General features: G+C 44.1%; 1 protein-coding gene across 2 annotated transcripts in view; it reads left to right on the top strand.

The window, feature by feature from the left end:
* The window catches only part of LOC144509888 (segment polarity protein dishevelled homolog DVL-1-like), a 135,118-nt gene extending 117,747 nt beyond the window's left edge, over positions 1–17,371 (top strand). Inside the window, exons 8-15 of one of the 2 annotated variants that reach the window (XM_078238835.1) lie at positions 2,335–2,474; positions 4,709–4,785; positions 8,283–8,350; positions 9,855–10,004; positions 10,838–10,969; positions 12,440–12,607; positions 13,449–13,655; positions 14,759–17,371. In XM_078238835.1, the coding sequence (XP_078094961.1) occupies positions 2,335–2,474; positions 4,709–4,785; positions 8,283–8,350; positions 9,855–10,004; positions 10,838–10,969; positions 12,440–12,607; positions 13,449–13,655; positions 14,759–15,120 (1,304 nt within the window). In that variant the 3' untranslated portion in view covers positions 15,121–17,371. The remainder of the gene's footprint in view (positions 1–2,334; positions 2,475–4,708; positions 4,786–8,282; positions 8,351–9,854; positions 10,005–10,837; positions 10,970–12,439; positions 12,608–13,448; positions 13,656–14,758) is intronic. The other variant, XM_078238836.1, reaches the window with a different exon arrangement.
* The last annotated feature ends 1,263 nt before the right edge of the window (positions 17,372–18,634 follow it).

The following is an 18,634-nucleotide window of genomic DNA, read 5'->3' as shown; positions in this document are numbered from 1 at the left end:
CCAGGGAAAAATAGTCCCAGTCTATCCAGCCTCTACTTATAACTCAAACCATCGAGGCCCGATAGCATCCCAGTAAATCATTTCTGCACTCTTTCTAATTTAATAATACTGTACACAGTATTCCAAGTGTGGCCTTACTAATGTCTTGTACAACTTCAACAAGACATCCCAACTCCTGTATTCAAAGTTCTGACCAATGAAACCAAGCATGCCAAATGCCTTCTTCACCACCCAGTCCACCTGTGTCTCCACTTTCAAGGAGCTATGAACCTGTACCCCTAGATTTCTTTGTTCTATAACTCTCCCCAACACCCTACCATTAACTGAGTAAGTTCTGCCCTGGTTTGATCTACCAAAATGTATCACCTCGCATTTATCTAAATTAAACTCCATCTGCCATTCTTCAGCCCACTGACCCAATTGATCAAGATTCCGTTGCAATCCTAGATAACCTTCTGCACTGTCCACAATGCCACCAATCTTGGTGTCATCTGAAAACTTACTAACCATGCCCCCTGTATTCTCATCCAAATCATTAATATGAATAACAAAAAGCAGTGGACCCAGCACTGATCCCTGAGGCACACCGCTGGTCACAGGCCTCCAGTTTGAAAAACAACCCTCTACAACCACCCCCCTCAAAAGAAATTTAATTCTGAGTATGTCGGGTATGTTTATTACGCAGGGAAGTACAGCCAATGGGATAAGCTAAAGAGGCAGGTGGGTCGCTGGAGCAACTCACTCATTAACATTGGGAAAAAGCCACTAATTTAATCTCTATCCTTGCTGGTAGTAGGATGGCCACCTCAGCGCGGAGCTCCAGCTTGGGTTCCATCACCTTGGCAGTCTTGGGCTGCGTCTTGCAGTAATCCACCACAAAATGGTAACAATCCACTGCCTGCTGCAGGTTACACAGCTGTACCTTTGGATCAGAAGTGATCAGCTTACTGTATAGCCAACCAATGTGAAACTTGCAAACCAAGTTGGGTCTTGTTTATTGGGGACAGAGTTGGGTCTTATTTAGTGGGGTGTAGGAGCTTTTTGGGAGACCAAGCACAAAGGACTCGCAGAAAGTAATTCTGGTTGAAGCCGTACTTCTTCATCTAGACCTGGTCCATGCACATAGGGGAACAATTTGGGGCAGCCCAAACTATTCTAAATTGCATTGTTATCAGTATTACAATTATGCACTTTTCAAAAATCATTTGCCCGCCTCTCTTGATCATCCTAGCTGGACGCGAGCCAATCATTTTAGTATGAATCATTTACCTTGGCCAATAACATTCTACTCTGTGGCAGCATGAGAGTACATAGGCCCGTAGAGTCCAAAGGTTCTTGCCCACTGTCTCCTAGCAACCCCAATACGTAGGTCCGTAGAGTTCAAAAGTTATTTTCCCATTGTCTACTTAGCAACCCCTTATCGGGCAAATTGTATTGTGCTATTCATTCTATTGTCTGGGAAGCTTGTAGTTTCTAAAGCCCACACTGATAATTTTGCTTCATTCAGTAGCTGTATTGTTTTCAATGAATGTGGTTCTTCTTGCTCAGCTGTATCATATCATGCCCTAGAGTGTCATTAACCAAGTGTATGCTTTTAATACAGAATATAATATGTTTTCAAAAAAATACATGTTTAAATTCTCTAACTGTGATTATATATGTTTCTATGAAAACTCTACCTTTATAACTCCAGATACCTTGTACTTTTTCTATACTATATTCACTCTAAATTAGTCTGTCTTGATCTATTTGTCCTTTTAGTCCCAGGTTTTTCCGAAACCCCTCTAATATGGGGGCGGAGTTGGGTCTTGGTTATTGGGGGCCTAGTTGGAGCCTGGCCCTTTGGGGTCAAGTTGGGGTGTATATTGAGCACTGTACAAACCTATTGTTAGTGTGATGTGTATAATAACAAATACAGTTGAGTTTTTAAAAGTCCTCTTTTAATGAAAATTTTAATTCAAATGAAGGGTTTTGATCCTTATTGATTAAAAATGGGAAAACATGTTCTACTAATTTAAGAACCTGAGAGTAGACATGTAATCTGTTGCACCCCCTCAATTGCCCCATGTTTATTTGGATTAAGAAATCCTGCAGAAGATCCAGATCTAAGAGTACGCACCCAATGATCAGCTTGGTTTATAAATGTGAATAAATAGAATTTGCTCTGAACAGGATGAATGCAGGATCATTCTCTCTGAAAGCTCTCTGAATTTCTCATTTGAGATATGCAGCATGAATGTTTAGGGACCTCCTTAGACACTTGGTGATTACCTGCCTCACTATCCAGTTCCTGTGTTTTATCTGATTCTATTTTCTTGTCATCCTCCATTTCAGAGAAGTACAATTTCCTGGGGATCAGTATCGTGGGTCAGAGCAATGACCGGGGTGATGGTGGGATATACATTGGGTCAATAATGAAGGGGGGAGCAGTGGCAGCCGATGGCAGAATTGAACCTGGTGACATGCTTCTACAGGTTAGTAACCATACCTCTACATCATTAAAAGTAAAATTTTTACTAAAACTGAGTTATTTCAAGCTGAAGTATACAAGCTGCGGCCCTCAGAGCTGTACAACTGCGGCCATTGTAACCATAACTGCTGCAAGTAGGGCACTGATTCCAGACGATATCTGCTTTTATTCTGTCTCCTGCTCTGTGGCATTTCCTTCAGAGCAATCCCTTTGTTTGATGATGGAATACCACGTGTCACTGAGTGATTGGGCCACTCCGGTCCTGACAGAGGCCACAGTGGTTATGGACAGGACTGTAGGACTGACCCATCACAGAAAAACATTATTAAACATAAAACTTTTATGTTGACAAAATTAAAAGTTTACTTGCCCAATCTCCAGATGCTTTCCCTCCTGCAGTCTGGGCCTTGGTCCTCTCTGACGTTTCCCTCTACTGTGGGCTTCTGCCCTACTGTTGACCATTTCCTTGTGCTGTCATTTCTTTGGGACTTATCCCTCCCCTTGTTGCCAGCACTGTGAAAATTGATCCTTGCCCAATGATGAACTGGCTCTCCTGGTATTATCCTGGTCCTGATCCTTGACCCATTGTGCCCTGCATTGTGGCTTTTAACCCACCCCGTACTGTCCTGCATTTGAACTTTCATTAATGTTACTTTAAATAAAACAGTTTTGAGTGCTTTTATGAAATTTTTAGGGTATGCGTATTTACCTCTTTTATGGGTGGCACAGTGGTTAGCGCTGCTGCCTCACAGCGCCAGGGACCTGGGTTCAATTCCAGCCTCGGGTCACTATCTGTGTGGAGTTTGCACATTCTCCCCGTGTCTGCGTGGGTTTCTTCCGGGTGCTCCGGTTTTCTCCCACAGTCCAAAGATGTGCAGGTTAGGTTGATTGGCCATGCTAAATTGACCCTAGTGTCAGGGGGATTAGCAGGGTAAATATGAGGGGTTACGGGAATAGGGCCTGGGTGGGATTGTGGTCAGTGCAGACTCAATGGGCCGAATGGTCTCCTTCTGCACTGTAGGGATTCTATGATTACGTATTTTGGAGACTTGCTTGAGTTATTTCTTGGTTCAGTGTCTCCGACCATTCCAGTAGCCAAGCCCTTTTAACCCAGACTGTACCTTTGCCCACTCAATTTTTAGGAAAATTGGAACAAGCCCAGGGATTGAATAGGAAACCTTTATTACCATATTTGATTTTCCAGATACAACACATGTCTTTGTGTGGGCTTCCTAGCCATTGAAATTGTTGGAAAAAACACTTCACCAGACTGTGGCTTTATGTTTGATAATGTTTCTCTATGATGGGACAGTCCTACGGACTGTGACTGGCAAACAGGTTTAATAACCCATCAACAGAAGCAATAACGCAATGATTTACAACAGTTGCAGGTTTTACTATCCTTCCTCGGGAAATAATAGTTACAACTTCTGTGCTAAACGTCAAGGTAAACTCATCTTGATCTTGCACAGCAATGCTTACCTGAGTTTCTCAAGCTTATCTGTACCTTCCCGGTGGTGCCTGCTTGTTTACTTGATTGAAATAAGGCAAGCTGAGATGTATACTTAAAATTTGACTGGGACAAAGTAAATTTAAATTTTTACCTCAGACTTACCTGGTGGTGTTGTCAAATGTCACAGAAATATCAGTAATCCTTTAATGGTTTTGGTGCAGGAATAAGCCAACCTGTATGCATTAGTGTTTGCACTGAGGTGACACTCAAGACATATTACAGCTACAAGTATAAAGTTGTGTAAAACATTCCAGTATGTGGTGATTCAGCTGCTTTATGTCACCCAGTAACCTCGCACTGATGATGGCAAAGTCACTAATTCTTAAGTATAACTGGCAGGTCAGTGACATGCTGTGTGCCTTTTGCCATTGGTTGCCTTGCCACCAGTCACTGCCCATAGGATCCCAGTCGCTGTAACGTTATGGGATGGTGATTTCAAGGCAGGGATCACATCTCAGGATTCAGCTGGTAGATTTTTAAACTCCTTTCCAACTCTACCCGAAAGCTGTCTGCCAAATGGTGGTGATGTGGAGATGCTGGCGTTGGACTGGGGTAAACACAGTAAGGAGTCTAACAACAACAGGTTAAAGTCCAACAGGTTTATTTGGTAGCAAACGCCACATGGTGGTGCCATTGTCTCCTAGACCCTCATACCTGTTCCTGTCCCCTTTTCTGAGACATCTACCTTAGCTTATCCCTTGATCTGAACTTCCTTTCTGCTCCAGGTCAATGATGTCAATTTTGAAAACATGAGCAATGATGATGCTGTGAGGATTCTCCGGGAAATTGTATCAAAACCTGGGTAAGTGACAAGTTTTACATGTGATTAAGAAAAGGCATTTTACACCAAGAACTTGCATTTCTATAGTGCCTTTCATAACCTTAGGATGTCCAAAAATGTTTTATAGACAATGAAGTACTTCTGAAGTGCAATTGTTTTTGTAATATCGGAGATGCAGCACCTAATTGGTGCACAGCAAGATCCCACAAATGAAAAATTATAAATGACCAGATCATCATGTTTAGTGACATTGGCTGAGGGATAAATATTGTCCGGAACACTGGGCTGAACTTGACTGCCCTGCCCTGGCTTGACAGCTGCCCCTCCGGTAGTCCTGCCCTCCCTCGGGGGGGGCCTCCCCTCTGGCAGCCCTGCCCTCCCTCAGGGCTGCTCCTCTGGCAGCCTTGCCCTCCCTTAGAGCCACCCCTCGCATGTGTTATTTGAAGCCATGCAGTTGGTTATCCAGTGACCTCTGCTGGCGAGAATGTGGTTGTGACTGTGAGCTGGGTTTTTGTTAATGAAGCCAGAAGCTCAGGTTGAAAGATTTCTGGACTCGGCAGACCGGTCTCCATATAAATAGCCACCTTCGTGCCTCTGTGCCCCCACCCCTCTCTGCCTTCCCCCACGTCATCCACCCATGCATGCTCACCCAGTATGCACTATTTTTGAGAAACAGTGAGCTATATGCTAATAATAGGGTTATAATTTATTCTTTCTTTGATCTGTTTTTTCTATGTCTGTTTGTTTATTTGGACAAGATTAAGAGGTGTGAGGTGAGGCAAAGATTCTGCTGTTGATACTATAATGGTTCTAAATGATTGATAATTAAGGGTTTCCAAGACAGATTTCTGAATTTTCTTTGAGCATTTCAAGCGTTGCCAATATATGGCTCATTGGTCCTGTACATAGTGCATGTTGGCACGAGTAAGAGCTTTCAAACTTGCCTTTCAAAAGGCTCCTGAATCTGGACTATGTTTCACAACTCCTCTGCGGGGCTGTGAACCCTGAGTCCCGAGAAGCTGACCTGACTCCACTAAATTGCAGAGTGTATGAGATGCCCACGCTGCAATGGAACCGGCCAGGTTGGGAGTACAGGATTCGGGCTCACTAGCCCCATCCTGCCAGCAAAGATTGCTGTATGTATTTCTCTTCGTTTGTGTGTGTGTGTGTGTGTGTAGAAGTCTGTGCATCTTTGTGTGCATCTGCTACATCCCTATCTTCATGTATGCTTGCCTTTCTGCCTGTCTGTGTGTCTCCGTGTCTGAAAGAACTATGGAAAAGTCCCCCCCCCCCCCCCCAGCCTCGAAAGTGAGGGTCAGGTGTTCCTCTGCTATTCTATCATCATGAGACAAAATCGGATGCAAGGCCGATTGCCAGATCCCACCTCAAATCCAGTATCTTATTTGATTTGATTAATTATTGGGATACAGTGAAAAGTATTGTTTCTTGAGTACCATACAGACAAAACATACCGTTCATAGAATACATAGGGGAGAAGGAAAGGAGAGAGTGCAGAATATAGTGTTACAGTCATAGCTAGGGTGTAGAGAAAGATCAGCTTAATATATGATAGGTCTATTCAAAAGTCTGATGGCAGCAGGGAAGAAGCTGTTCTTGAGTCTGTTGATACATGATCTCAGACTTTTGTATCTTTTTCCTGATGAAAGAAGGTGGAAGAGAGAATGTCTGGGGTGCGAGGATCCTTAATTATGCTGGCTGCTTTTCCGAGGCAGCGAGAAGTGTAGACAGAGTCAGTGGATGGGAGGTTGATTTGCATGATGGATTTTACCCCAGTGCTGGCATTTCCTGCCTGCTACTTGTAAATATTGATGTGGAGATGCCGGCGTTGGACTGGGGTGAACACAGTAAGAGTTTTAACAACACCAGGTTAAAGTCCAACAGGTTTATTTGGTAGCAAATACCATAAGCTTTTGGAGCGCTGCTCCTTCGTCAGATGGAGTGGAAATGTGCTCTCAAACAGGGCACAGAGACACACAATCAAGTTACAGAATACTAATTAGAATGCGAATCCCTACAGCCAGCCAGGTCTTAAAGGTACAGACAATGTGGGTGGAGGGAGCATTAAACACAGGTTAAAGAGATGTGTAGTGTCTCCAGACAGAACAGCTAGTGAGATTCTGCAAGTCCAGGGGGCAAGCTGTGGGGGTTACTGATAATGTGACATAAATCCAACATCCCGGTTTAGGCCGTCCTCATGTGTGCGGAACTTGGCTATCAGTTTCTGCTCAGCGACTCTGCGCTGTCGTGTGTCGTGAAGGCCGCCTTGGAGAACGCTTACCTGAAGATCCAAGGCTGAATGCCTGCTGCAGGAAAGGATGTCCCGAGGCATGGTACATTGGGGAAACCATGCAGACGCTACGACAACGGATGAATGAACACCGTTCGACAATCACCAGGCAAGACTGTTCTCTTCTCTTCCTGTGGGGGAGCACTTCAGCAGTCACGGGCATTCAGCCTTGGATCTTCAGGTAAGCATTCTCCAAGGCGGCCTTCACGACACACGACAGCACAGAGTCGCTGAGCAGAAACTGATAGCCAAGTTCCGCACACATGAGGACGGCCTAAACCGGGATGTTGGATTTATGTCACATTATCAGTAACCCCCACAGCTTGCCCCCTGGACTTGCAGAATCTCACTAGCTGTTCTGTCTGGAGACAATACACATCTCTTTAACCTGTGTTTAATGCTCCCTCCACCCACATTGTCTGTACCTTTAAGACCTGGCTGGCTGTAGGGATTCGCATTCTAATTAGTATTATGTAACTTGATTTTGTGTCTCTGTGGACTGTTTGAGAGCACATTTCCCCTCCATCTGACAAAGGAGCAGCGCTCCGAAAGCTTATGGTATTTGCTACCAAATAAACCTGTTGGACTTTAACCTGGTGTTGTGAGACTTCTTTCTTGTAAATATTAGCAGGCTGAACCTGGCAATCCAATCCATTTCCTTGCACCAAGTTCTTCACTGACCTCGGGGATCTCCAGGAGTGGCTCAGAGCTCAGAGCAGTAGCAATAAGCACCTGACTACTACATGGAGGGTAGTAGTGGGCTTCTGTTCCAGAGGAAGGAGTCTAAAAACATTTTCTCTTTTCCTCGTTTGAATTTGTTCTCCCCCTGCAACACCCAGTGGGTCCTTGTGGCAGCTACCTCTACTTTGAGACCAGGAATCCCACAAGTAACTCATCCTGCCTAACTATTAACCTAGGAAAATTAGTTGGTTGTTGCAACATGGTCACAGCACCATTGCTGACCCAACAGGTATCACAGCCTATTCAACTGTAGCGGCATTTCAGCCGGATCCTGTGCTCACACAATTCCACACAGTGCCTGTGACCATTCTGGGATCCGTGCACTCAGTTGCTCTGTGTTCCATTTAATTTCTGAACCACAGGAGTCTTTAGGTTCATTTTTCTGTGGTTCCTGGGCCAATTTTGCTTACTCCCTGTTTGTCTAATTTTGCAATGGCTGGTAACTGGTCCACTCTGTTTGCTTCTCCAGGCCCATCAGCTTAACAGTGGCCAAGTGCTGGGACCCCACCCCCAGGAGTTATTTCACCATTCCCAGGAGTAAGTACTACTTTCATCATTCTTAATGGCTTAATTAAGGAAAAAGTGTCGACTTGGATTCTGTTGGTTAGTTACACACTGTCCTTCTATCTCGGAGATCTGGAATCCAGTCCTCTGTCGTTGTGACATTGCATCTATGGCATATGTTTAACTTCAGCTTTTTATTTTCATTAATGCTTGTGTCAAATTTTAGTGCTTGTTTTAATTTTATAGACGTTCTGGTTTTTAATTAAAATTACTATTAATAAAGTTTTGTTTAGTTTCTATCCCCTGGCTTCCCTTTTCTTTATGTGCCTTTCCATCAGCATGTTTTGCTCTAAATGTGCATGCCTCTCTCTATTTCTGTTTCTCTATTCCATTTTCCCTTTTTTTTTATTATTTATTCATTAATTTTACAGGATGTGGGTGTCGCTGGCTGGGCCCAGCATTTATTGCCTATCCCTAATTGCCCTCCATTTCAGAGGGCACTTGAGAGTCAACTACATTGCAGTGGCTCTGGAGTCACATGTAGACCAGACTGGGTAAGGATGGCCGATTTCCTTCCCTAAAGGACATTAGTGAACCAGATGGTTTTTTGCAGCAATCAATCATCAGTAGACTCGATTCAAATTTCACCACTTGCCTTGGTGGGAATTGAACCTGGGTCCCCAGAGTATTACCGTAGGTCACTGGATTCTAGTCTAGTGACAATACCACTACGCTACCACCTCTCCATCCACCTTTCCCTCTGTGTCTCTCTCTGCCTCTGTCTCTATCTTTGTGCCTATAGTGTATAGAGAAAGTTCAGTGAAGAAAAATGATGGATTGCCTACTGCAGCAGCAACAACAACTTGCCTCCATAGAGTGAAGCATTCCAAGGAACTTCACAGATGCATTATTAAACAAAATCTGACACTCGTTTACCCAGCGCCCATCATTTCAATTTGGGCTTTGTTGTTAAAGTATGTGGCAGATGCCCACCATTCAGGAAATGGAGAGGCCCTATTGTCATCCATCTCCAATGAGCCCCAACAGTTGCTTTCTGAATCTGACACCATAGTTTTTCCTGCAGCATAACACTGGGGTGTGATTTGAACTCCAGACTGTGGACAACTGCAAAATATCATTAGAACTGGCTATTTCAAACTTTTGTCAGGCTTCCCTGCATCTGCTTATGTTCCAGAAGATTGTACTAAGCTAATCATTAAACTGTTGCTGAATTGTACTTCCTTGTAATTTCTTTGCAAATGGCTTTACATTGCTGCAGAAATTGAACATGCTGCAGGCTGTGGAAACATCTTATCAGTATTAGTCCTTTCATTACCTAAAGATGGAGCTGGAAACATGGCACCAATCAGTCAGCACCTAAAAGAGTACGGTTAAGCTGCATACCTTTCTCTCAGCTGCTAACGGACTTGTATATTTACTGCTTGAAATGTATATTTTTGTTGTTCTTCACATTCTCTCCTGTTTGAACTGAGTCCAGCTCTTTGTCTAATCTTCCCTCTATTTGTCTGTGGTGTAGCGGAACCAGTGAGACCTATTGACCCAGCGGCCTGGATCTCTCATACCACTGCTATGACAGGAACATTCCCCCGCTATGGTATGAGCCCCACCACCAGTGCCATCACTTCCACCAGCTCTTCACTAACCAGCTCCATCCCAGATTCAGAAAGTAAGTCATGCTTTTACCAATTTACCAATTCCCCATGCTTGAACCTGCCATGTGTGTCGGAGTTGGGTGGTAACAAGGATGCTCAGATGGTTCGAGGTCACACGGGTGTGAGGCCATCAGACCTTCTAGTCTTGTCTGTGTGTGTAATATTTAAGCCTTGATTTTAACTTGAGTATTGAACTCAGAGAATGGGGCTTCTCACCCTGAGTCCATTTTGACTCCTGAGTTCACTGTCTCCCACCTGAGACTGTCAGGAATGTGTAACATCCTCACTGTGGGGACCCAAGGAACGGTCTTTGGCTGGCCTAAAGTTTTGCTGCAAGGGGAGGATCTTTCAGAGAAGGTCAGTGCTATGGAGCTCAAAGACTCTTGACAGGATCCAGACAAATTTCTGATCCAGAGGAAATCCTCTCAAAACTCTTGGAAGATAAATATTACCTTGACCTCTGATCATTTTGACTTGTTGTTTTGATTCCACGTAGCCCACCCCAAACTTTGTACCAAAGTAGGGTGGTGGCAATCAGGCTGTGACTTTTCCACATTCAATAGATCTTCAAAGATCAGCTAAGGTAAGAACCAAGAGGGCAGATGGAGTTTGTATACAGATCAATCATGATCTAATTGATTTAATTGAATTCTAAAAGGTTCAAGGGACTGAATGCCTCTTGCTGTTTTTATGCTGGAAGGTTTGTGCTGTGACGCTCCAACATCTTAACCTGCTAACCCCCTTACTGCTCTTTCTTATCCTAGTAGCAGGCAGGATTAGAATCGATCCTCTTTTGCTAATTCTCTGTGAAAATTAGATCCTATGTTGTTTCTGTTTCTTTGTTCAGAGTATGATGATTGCCCACTAACAGTTAAGACTGACATGTCAGTTATCGTCAAGGCCATGCAGTTGTCTGATTCAGGACTGGAGATCCGTAACCGACTGTGGCTGAAGATCACCATTTCAAATGCCGTCATTGGTGAGTATGTCTGTCTCTGGGGTTGTTCTTTCTTCAAGTTGTCCTTCTGTTGGCCATATAAAGGACAAACCCAATAGTGACACCCACTTCACTCCAAAAGTAGCAATGTTGACCAAAGTTAGGATTTGGCCTCCACTACTCCACTACTTTCTATGGTTCTATAACTACTTCTGAGGTCAAGTCCCACGTGATTTCTCCCTCTCTCTCTCTCTCTCTCCCGTTTCTGTAATACATACACCATGCTGGCCCTGGGCGAATGGTTAGCTGCTGTTTGTTGCTCTGCAGGTGATTGTTATGCTTGGTATGCACAGAGTTAATTGCACCTGGTTTCATTATTGTGATTTTAGTTATTCCCAAACGCCTTGATTTCACCAGTCGTCCCTTGAAGCAGCTCTGCTTGTTCTTCCCATTTGGACTAGGCTTCCACTGTTCCAAGAATTTGTCCATCTGATCAGAATGATACAATATCTACCATCCTTAGCATTGGATTCCTTCCACAGCCTGAGGTACAGCAAACAACCCTGTTCCAAAAGGCATTCCATACTTTATCATTCTTTTAGTCCTCAGTTATTCCAACAGTACTTACAGGGGTATGGTGGTGTAAGTATTGTGTTACTAGAATGATCCAAAGTCCCAGAATACAGAGAGCTGGAATACTGCCATGTCAGTTTGAAAATTGAGTAAAAGTCAAGTTGTTGGATTTCTAATAATATTAAAAATTAATCACTTTACGAGCTGCCTTTTGCACCCTCAGGATGTCCCAAAATACTTTACAATCAGTGAAATATTTTTGAGATGCAGTCACTGTTGCATTGCATGTTTGTGATGCTGGGCTGGCTTTGGTTGAGTTGTGCTGTACTGAGCTCCAAGTCCCGCACTCCTCACTTTACCCTTTCACCTGACCTGTGATGATCCTGCCCAGTTTAGCACTGCTGGCTCCTGTATAGCCAAGAGCAGGAGGATGGTTCAGAATCCCATAGCCTTAGAACATAATAGAGCTTTTAGAGGCAAGGTGCAAGGGTAGAGTTCGTGGTCAAGAGGATTGTGTGGATGGGGAGATTGTGCAAGTTTTAAGAGGAATGTGAATTGTACGAGTCTGGTTTCAAGGAACTGTAAACGTTCTGAGAGGGTGGTACACAATCCAAATGGACAGCATGTGGTTTGAGGTTAAATGTATGGCAGATACTCTTTTCCAAACCATTGTGCAAACATCAAGAGTAGCTGGTCCTGCGAGACTGACCAAGCTTGGGAAGGGAGACCTCGCAGGGCCCTAACTGAGGTGAGGGAGAGGAACCTTGAGAGACCCTGATTGAGGTGCGAGGGGAGGGGTGCCTGAGAGACCCCTGACCAAGGTGGACTGTGTCCTCGAATGCCCTAACCAAGGGGGTGGGTGTAGATCCTTTGGGGGGTTTGCTCCACTTGGTTGGTTGGTTGTGCTTCTTCATGCAGTTAGCCCTTGTTTCTCTGTAGGAGCAGATGTGGTCGACTGGCTTTTCTCACGTGTGCAGGGTTTTAAAGACCGTCGTGAGGCAAGGAAGTACGCCAGCAGCATGCTGAAGCATGGCTACCTCAGGCACACAGTCAACAAGATCACTTTCTCCGAGCAGTGTTACTACATCTTCGGTGACCTCTCTACCAGTAAGTTCACTCTGTCTCCTTAACATTTAGCAAATCAGGTGGTTATCAGCCTGAGGGATTTGAGTGCTGGGGATTGGTGTATTGGTCCTTTCTTGAACTGTTGTAGTCCATGTGCTGTAGATACACCCAGAGTGCTGTTAGGGATGAAATGCCAGGATTTTGACCCAGCGGCAGTGAAGGAACAATTATATAGTTCCAAGTCTGGCTGGTGTGTGGCTTGGAGAGGAATTTGCATCTGTTGCCCATGTCTTCCTAGGCGGCAGAGGTCGTAGATTTGAAAGCTGCTCTTGAAGGAGTTTTGGTGAGTTGTTGCAGTGCATCTTGTATATGGCACACACTGCTGCCACTGTGCATCAGTGATGGAGGGAGTGAGTGTTGAAGGTGGGGGATGGGTGCCAATCAAACAGGCTGCTTTGTCTTGGATGGTCTTTAGCTTAGAGTGTTAAAGATCTGCACTCATACAGACAAGAAGAAAGTATTTTATCTCAATCCTGATTTGTGCCTTGTAAATGATGGACAGACTTTGGGGAGTTAGGAGGTGTTGCCCATCACAGAACTCCCAGCCTCGGACCTGCTCTTGTAGCCACAGTATTTATTTGGCTGATCCAGTCCAGTTTCTAGTCAATGGTAATTCCCCAGGATGTTGATAATGGGGAATGGGGGAATCCAACAATGGTAATGCCATTAAATATCAAGGGCAACAACAATACAATTATCCGAGAAAGTGGGAGCAGTGGTTATGAAATGTAATTGTTGACCTCAGTGTTGAGGCCAGATGGTTGTAAAGTGCCTAACTAAAGGAATTGCATTTAATTTGTGTGTAATTTTTATTTGCTGGTAGACTTAGCTGGACTGAGCTTAAATGAAGGTTCCAGTGGGACATCGGAGCATGATGTCCTGCCACCTCTCCCACACCCAGCCTGTCCCTGGCCACTGACTCAGGGCTTCCCGTATCAGTATCCACTGCCTCATCCGTATTATTCGCCTACTTGCCAGGATCCCACTTTAAACTATGGAAATGGCAGCGCTGGGAGCCAGCAGAGTGAAGGTAAGATTCACAAGGGTCTTGTTCTGATTGTCAAAGTTGTTGCGTGTAGCCAATGTCTGCATCTTTTCCAAAACCACTAAGGTGGAGCTAGAGCTGGTGGGAGTGTGTGGAGGGTGGGGGGCAATGATTGGAAGAGGGAGATTTGGAGAAGGGCTGCAGGGAGAGAGTTGAAAGTGGTTGGGATGTAGGGAGGGGGTCTCGAGGATGAGAGTACAGAGAGGGGAGGGAGGGGGTTAGGGGTATAGGTGGGGTGAGAGTTTGTGGAGAAGAAAGGGATGTCAGGGGAGAGGATGCAGAGAGGAGAAGTGGATGGGAAGGAATGAAGGGGAGAAGTGAGGTGGAATGGAGGGGAAAGAGGGAGTTTTTTGTTCAGCCAGCAGAGAGATTGGTACCTGGGGCCATCATTACCAAGCATTTACAATTTACAGGAGATGATTTCATGGCCGTGAGATTGTATGAACAAGATTACTTAATCAAAAAGTTTTAATAAAATATTTAATATCTTCAGAATGTAGAAATCAAACCTGTCATTGAACATGTTTCTGAGTTTTTGTGCAGTCAATGAGGTCATCAATTTGTTTGTCAAATTTGAGTTGGTTATATAAAGATCCTGATCCCAGCGCCAACAATGTCACTGGGCTGGACATTCCCTCAGTTCATTTGTAGGTGAGGCAGGTAAATGCAGCCTGACTGCTTTAAACGTACTCGGGCAGTAGCAGTGACCTGGCACCCTGACAAAGCTATCTGAAGAATCAGAGTTCATTCCAAAATAAACAAGACAGATTCGCAGATTATTCTTTAGAAAATGTTACAGCCAAGCTCCTCAACAACCCAATCATCACTGACCAAAGTAAAGCAGCAGCATTACTTGCTGTCTATTGTTGTAAGAATTGTTGTTGAGTGGATCTTTCTGTTTCCCAGTGACTCTCAATGCAGCAGAAAGGAGTGACCGTGATGTAGTTGAACCACTTTATACTGAGTCCATTCAGCAGTTCAGGGACAGTAGCACCAGCCAGTCACCTCTTCATTTGAGATGTTTCATTTTGGTGAGGTTCATTGGGTGAAGTGACCGATGTCTTGTGTTGCCTGCTCTGTGTACACAGGAAGCAAGAGCAGTGGATCCAATCGGAGCATGGGTGAGAGAAAAGGCTCAGCGGGGAAGGAAAAGGAGCAGAAAGCAGACTCCAAGTCGGTGGGTAATGCGAGCGAGCCAGACCGCACCACCGGCAACAGCGTGCATTGCGAGCGACCAGCAAGCCAACTCAGTCACCACAGCCACTGCTCCCATGGACCCCCGGGGGTCCCTCCTGTCTACCAGCTGCCCACAGTATTAATAACCAGTGGGCCTCCTGGAGCTCCTCCTGTTCGGGATCTAGTGGCAGTCCCTCCTGAGTTGACGGGCAGCCGGCAGTCCTTCCAAAAGGCCATGGGTAACCCCTGTGAGTTTTTCATCGACATTATGTGACAACACCTGTCGTCTTGCACTAAACAACACTAAAGTCTTTGCACACAAAACTACTTGTGTCTCACCCCTGGTGTTGCAGGAACCTCAGGCTTCTAATTCTAACCATGGTTCTATATCTGTCCTCCGTTAATAACAACCTTGAATGTGTTGGTTTTGGTAAATATTGGTGCCAAGGACAGCTTTGTGTAAGTGTATTCTGCGTTTCAGTGTAATCATCACCTTCTTTGTAGACTTTGAAGGGATGTTGAAGACCTTTTGATCTGGTTGGGGTTTATCCCTGACGAGATCATTTCACACAGGTCATCTCAACATCCACTCACTCACGTGCTGTTGTGAAGGGCACTCCATGTTAAAGTGCACCCTGTCTTTTTTCAATGTAGATTGTCTAATCTTTTTAGCGAGCACCTTTTCATTCTACAGACAGCTCAGCACATTTGGGTGTGATTCAATTTCCAGCTCATTGACGCACAAGCGATTCACTTTCTTTTTCAGAAGTTAGCAGCCTTTCATGGAATTATTTCCCTTTGAAGCATTGAGAAAGTTTAAGCTATACCTTCAAAACATTTCAACAGCTCTTGCACTCTAGTCTAATTCCCTGCACGAGAGAGGAGGTTGGATGACACACCTTTGCACATGCCATGTTTTGGATATGTCTAGGCAGTTTGGGCACTTTTGTTCATGGTTGTTGCTGAACGATCTGATTGGATCATTCAGTCTCATCTTCAGTCATTTCTGAAAGATTTACAAATCTGTCTGGAACAGCTGTTTACTTCTCCTTGGTTCTGTGCCGCTCCCAGTAATGAGACCTTCTGTATCCAGTCTGCAACTATAAGGATTGTATTGGATTGTGTTTTTTTTTCCAATTTTCACATCTCTCCTGAAGGTGCTGACTCTTCAGTTCTTTCCTGTCCTGAAGCTGCTGATTTTCAAGGGGATGTGGGTTTCCTGGCCTGACCTGCCCTAAAACTATGTCAAAGTGACCATCCTTCATGTACAGTGAGTAGTCAGCAAGACATTCAAATGAGATTATCCTGTCTCCTGCTCCATGGGGCTCAAAGTCCCACTGGTGGTGCAGTCTGCCTCACTCCTGTTTCTCTCTTCTTCCTTCCCAGTGAGCCATGTCCTTGTTAATAAATGCAGGTTAAGTTTCTGTGGTCTTTGTGAGACCCCAATTGAATTTAAATCGCCCTCCTGCAAAACTGGCAAAACCTTTCTGCATAAGACCAAGAGAGGTGAGTATTTTGTGCCCCACAAGGATCTCACAAACTTCTGCTGCCCCTCGCTCCCTGCTGCCAAATTAACCAGCCACATTACAATGATAATACCACCTACCCCATCCCCAGACTTAACCATCAACATTAGCCCAGAAATCTCAATCCCCTTTCTCCTAGACAGGAGTGCAAAGAAATACTCTCCACTGGGATGGACGTGTTCAACTTTACCTCTGATACTCGAAATCTGATGGTTGGAACTAAACAAAGCGAACAGGAAACTGAGAGACACACAGACTGTCAGAGGTCTCATGTGGAGTGATGCAATGTAGAGATTTGATTCACCAGGTTGGATTGTAGTCCTCCGAGCACAGCAGTGAGCAAGGCGCTGGACGAAGCTAAACTGTGTGTGTGCCTCCATTCCTTGACACAATCTGTGCACAGGAATATTTCTCGGAACAGCGAGTGTGAATACTGTTATATTTGCACAAGTACCAACATTCCAGAACTCTGCATCATTCTTTGAAGAAAAGAAACAGTAAAAAACTAATTCAATAAGGACTTTCAGTTGTAGCCTTTTGTCAAAGGCAACTTCAAACATTGTTTCACCTGGGTCCATCTTGTGGACACCAAGAGGACTTTCAGATGCTGCATAAGGTCGGCAGTGCACAAAGCTCACTCACTCTTTGAATGTTGGCACAAGTAGGTCCAGCACTTGGACAGCACTCAGCTGGATTGAAATAATAAAACTAATGGAAATTTATTGGAAAGTTTAAGAATGCTAATCGGAATTATGAGAAATTGTAAAAAGAAAATGTACAGTAGGAGATTAAATTTTATTAAATTAATTATTATAACTATTCTATAGATCAAACTCACTGACAGAAGTTCAGTCCAGACTACAGATCAGTTGGCAGCTGGGAGCTGTCATTGTGTGTACCAGTATTGTAGATATTGCATTCAGATTCTGTGTCTCTATAATTAATATATCGCTGCCTCAGTGTAAAAGCTATTTTAAAAACTAAAAAAAATTACATTTTTTCCTGTCTTATCTTGTTTATATTTTCCTTTTGTCAGTTTAATTTTGTTTACAGTGATTTCGTGGAAAGAACATTTGATGAACACCCAGAGAGTCCAATGTGGTGAGACTGGGACCAAACTCATCAATTTGGTGGGTAGGATCCATGCCAACAACTATCCCTCTCACACAGCCAGAATGTCAAGGAATATAGTTTTAAGTTTATTTATTAGTGTCACACGTAGACTTAGGTTAACACTGCAATGAAGTTACTGTGAAAATCCCCTGGTCGCCACACTCCGGTGCCTGTTCTGATACACTGATGAGGGAGAATTTAGCATGGCCAATGCACCTAACCAGCACATCTTTTGGACTGTGGAAGGAAACCGGAGCACCCGGAGGAAACCCGTGCAGACACTGAGAGAACGTGCAGACTCTGCACAGACAGTGACCCAAGCTGGGAATCGAACCCAGATCCCTGGCGCTGTGAGGCAGCAGTGCTATCCACTGTGCCGCCATGCCACCCTATAATTGTATAAAGGAAAAGAATATTGGTCCCTTTAAGGCAGAGACCAGAGAAATTATCATGAGGAAATGGCAAATGACATATCAGAAGACTAACCAAGGGGTTAATAAGAGTGAGGAATGTGAGCTCATTAATATCAGCAGAGAAAAAGCGTTGCAGAAACTTAAAGGACAAAAGGCTGACAAATCCCCAGGACCTGATGACCACACCCTCGGGTTCTGAAAGAGAGTGTGTGGAGATAATGATGTACTGGTTATGATTTTTCAAAATTCCCTAGATTCTAGAATGATCCCAGTGCTTCGGAAATTAGCAAATGTAACACCTCTATTTAAGAGAGGAGGGAGATAGATAACAGGGACAACATGCCGGTTAGCCTAATATCAGTCATTAAAAAAAACTGGAATTTGTTATTCAGAACATTTTAACAATGCACTTAAATATCATTACATGATTTTATGAAAGGGAAATAGTGTATGAAAATTTATTTGTTTTTTGAGCATATAACCTGAATGGCAGATAAAAAGCCAATAGATGTAGTACACTTGGATTTCTAAAATGCATTCAATAGGGTGCCAGAGAAAATGTTAATATGCAAGATAAGGACTCATGGAGTTCAGGCTAATATATTAACACAAATGGTGGATTGACTAACAAGACAGGAAGCAGAGGGAGCTCTGTCTCAGGATACGAGGTTGATCATTTAGCAACGAGATGAGAAATTTCTTTACTCAGAGTTGTGATTCTTTGGAATTGTCTATC

This window comes from Mustelus asterias, chromosome 22 (genome assembly GCF_964213995.1).
Source record: "Mustelus asterias chromosome 22, sMusAst1.hap1.1, whole genome shotgun sequence".
Lineage (NCBI taxonomy): Eukaryota > Metazoa > Chordata > Chondrichthyes > Carcharhiniformes > Triakidae > Mustelus > Mustelus asterias.
Note: the sequence above shows the minus strand (reverse complement) of the source record. Positions and strands in the feature narration are given on the sequence as shown.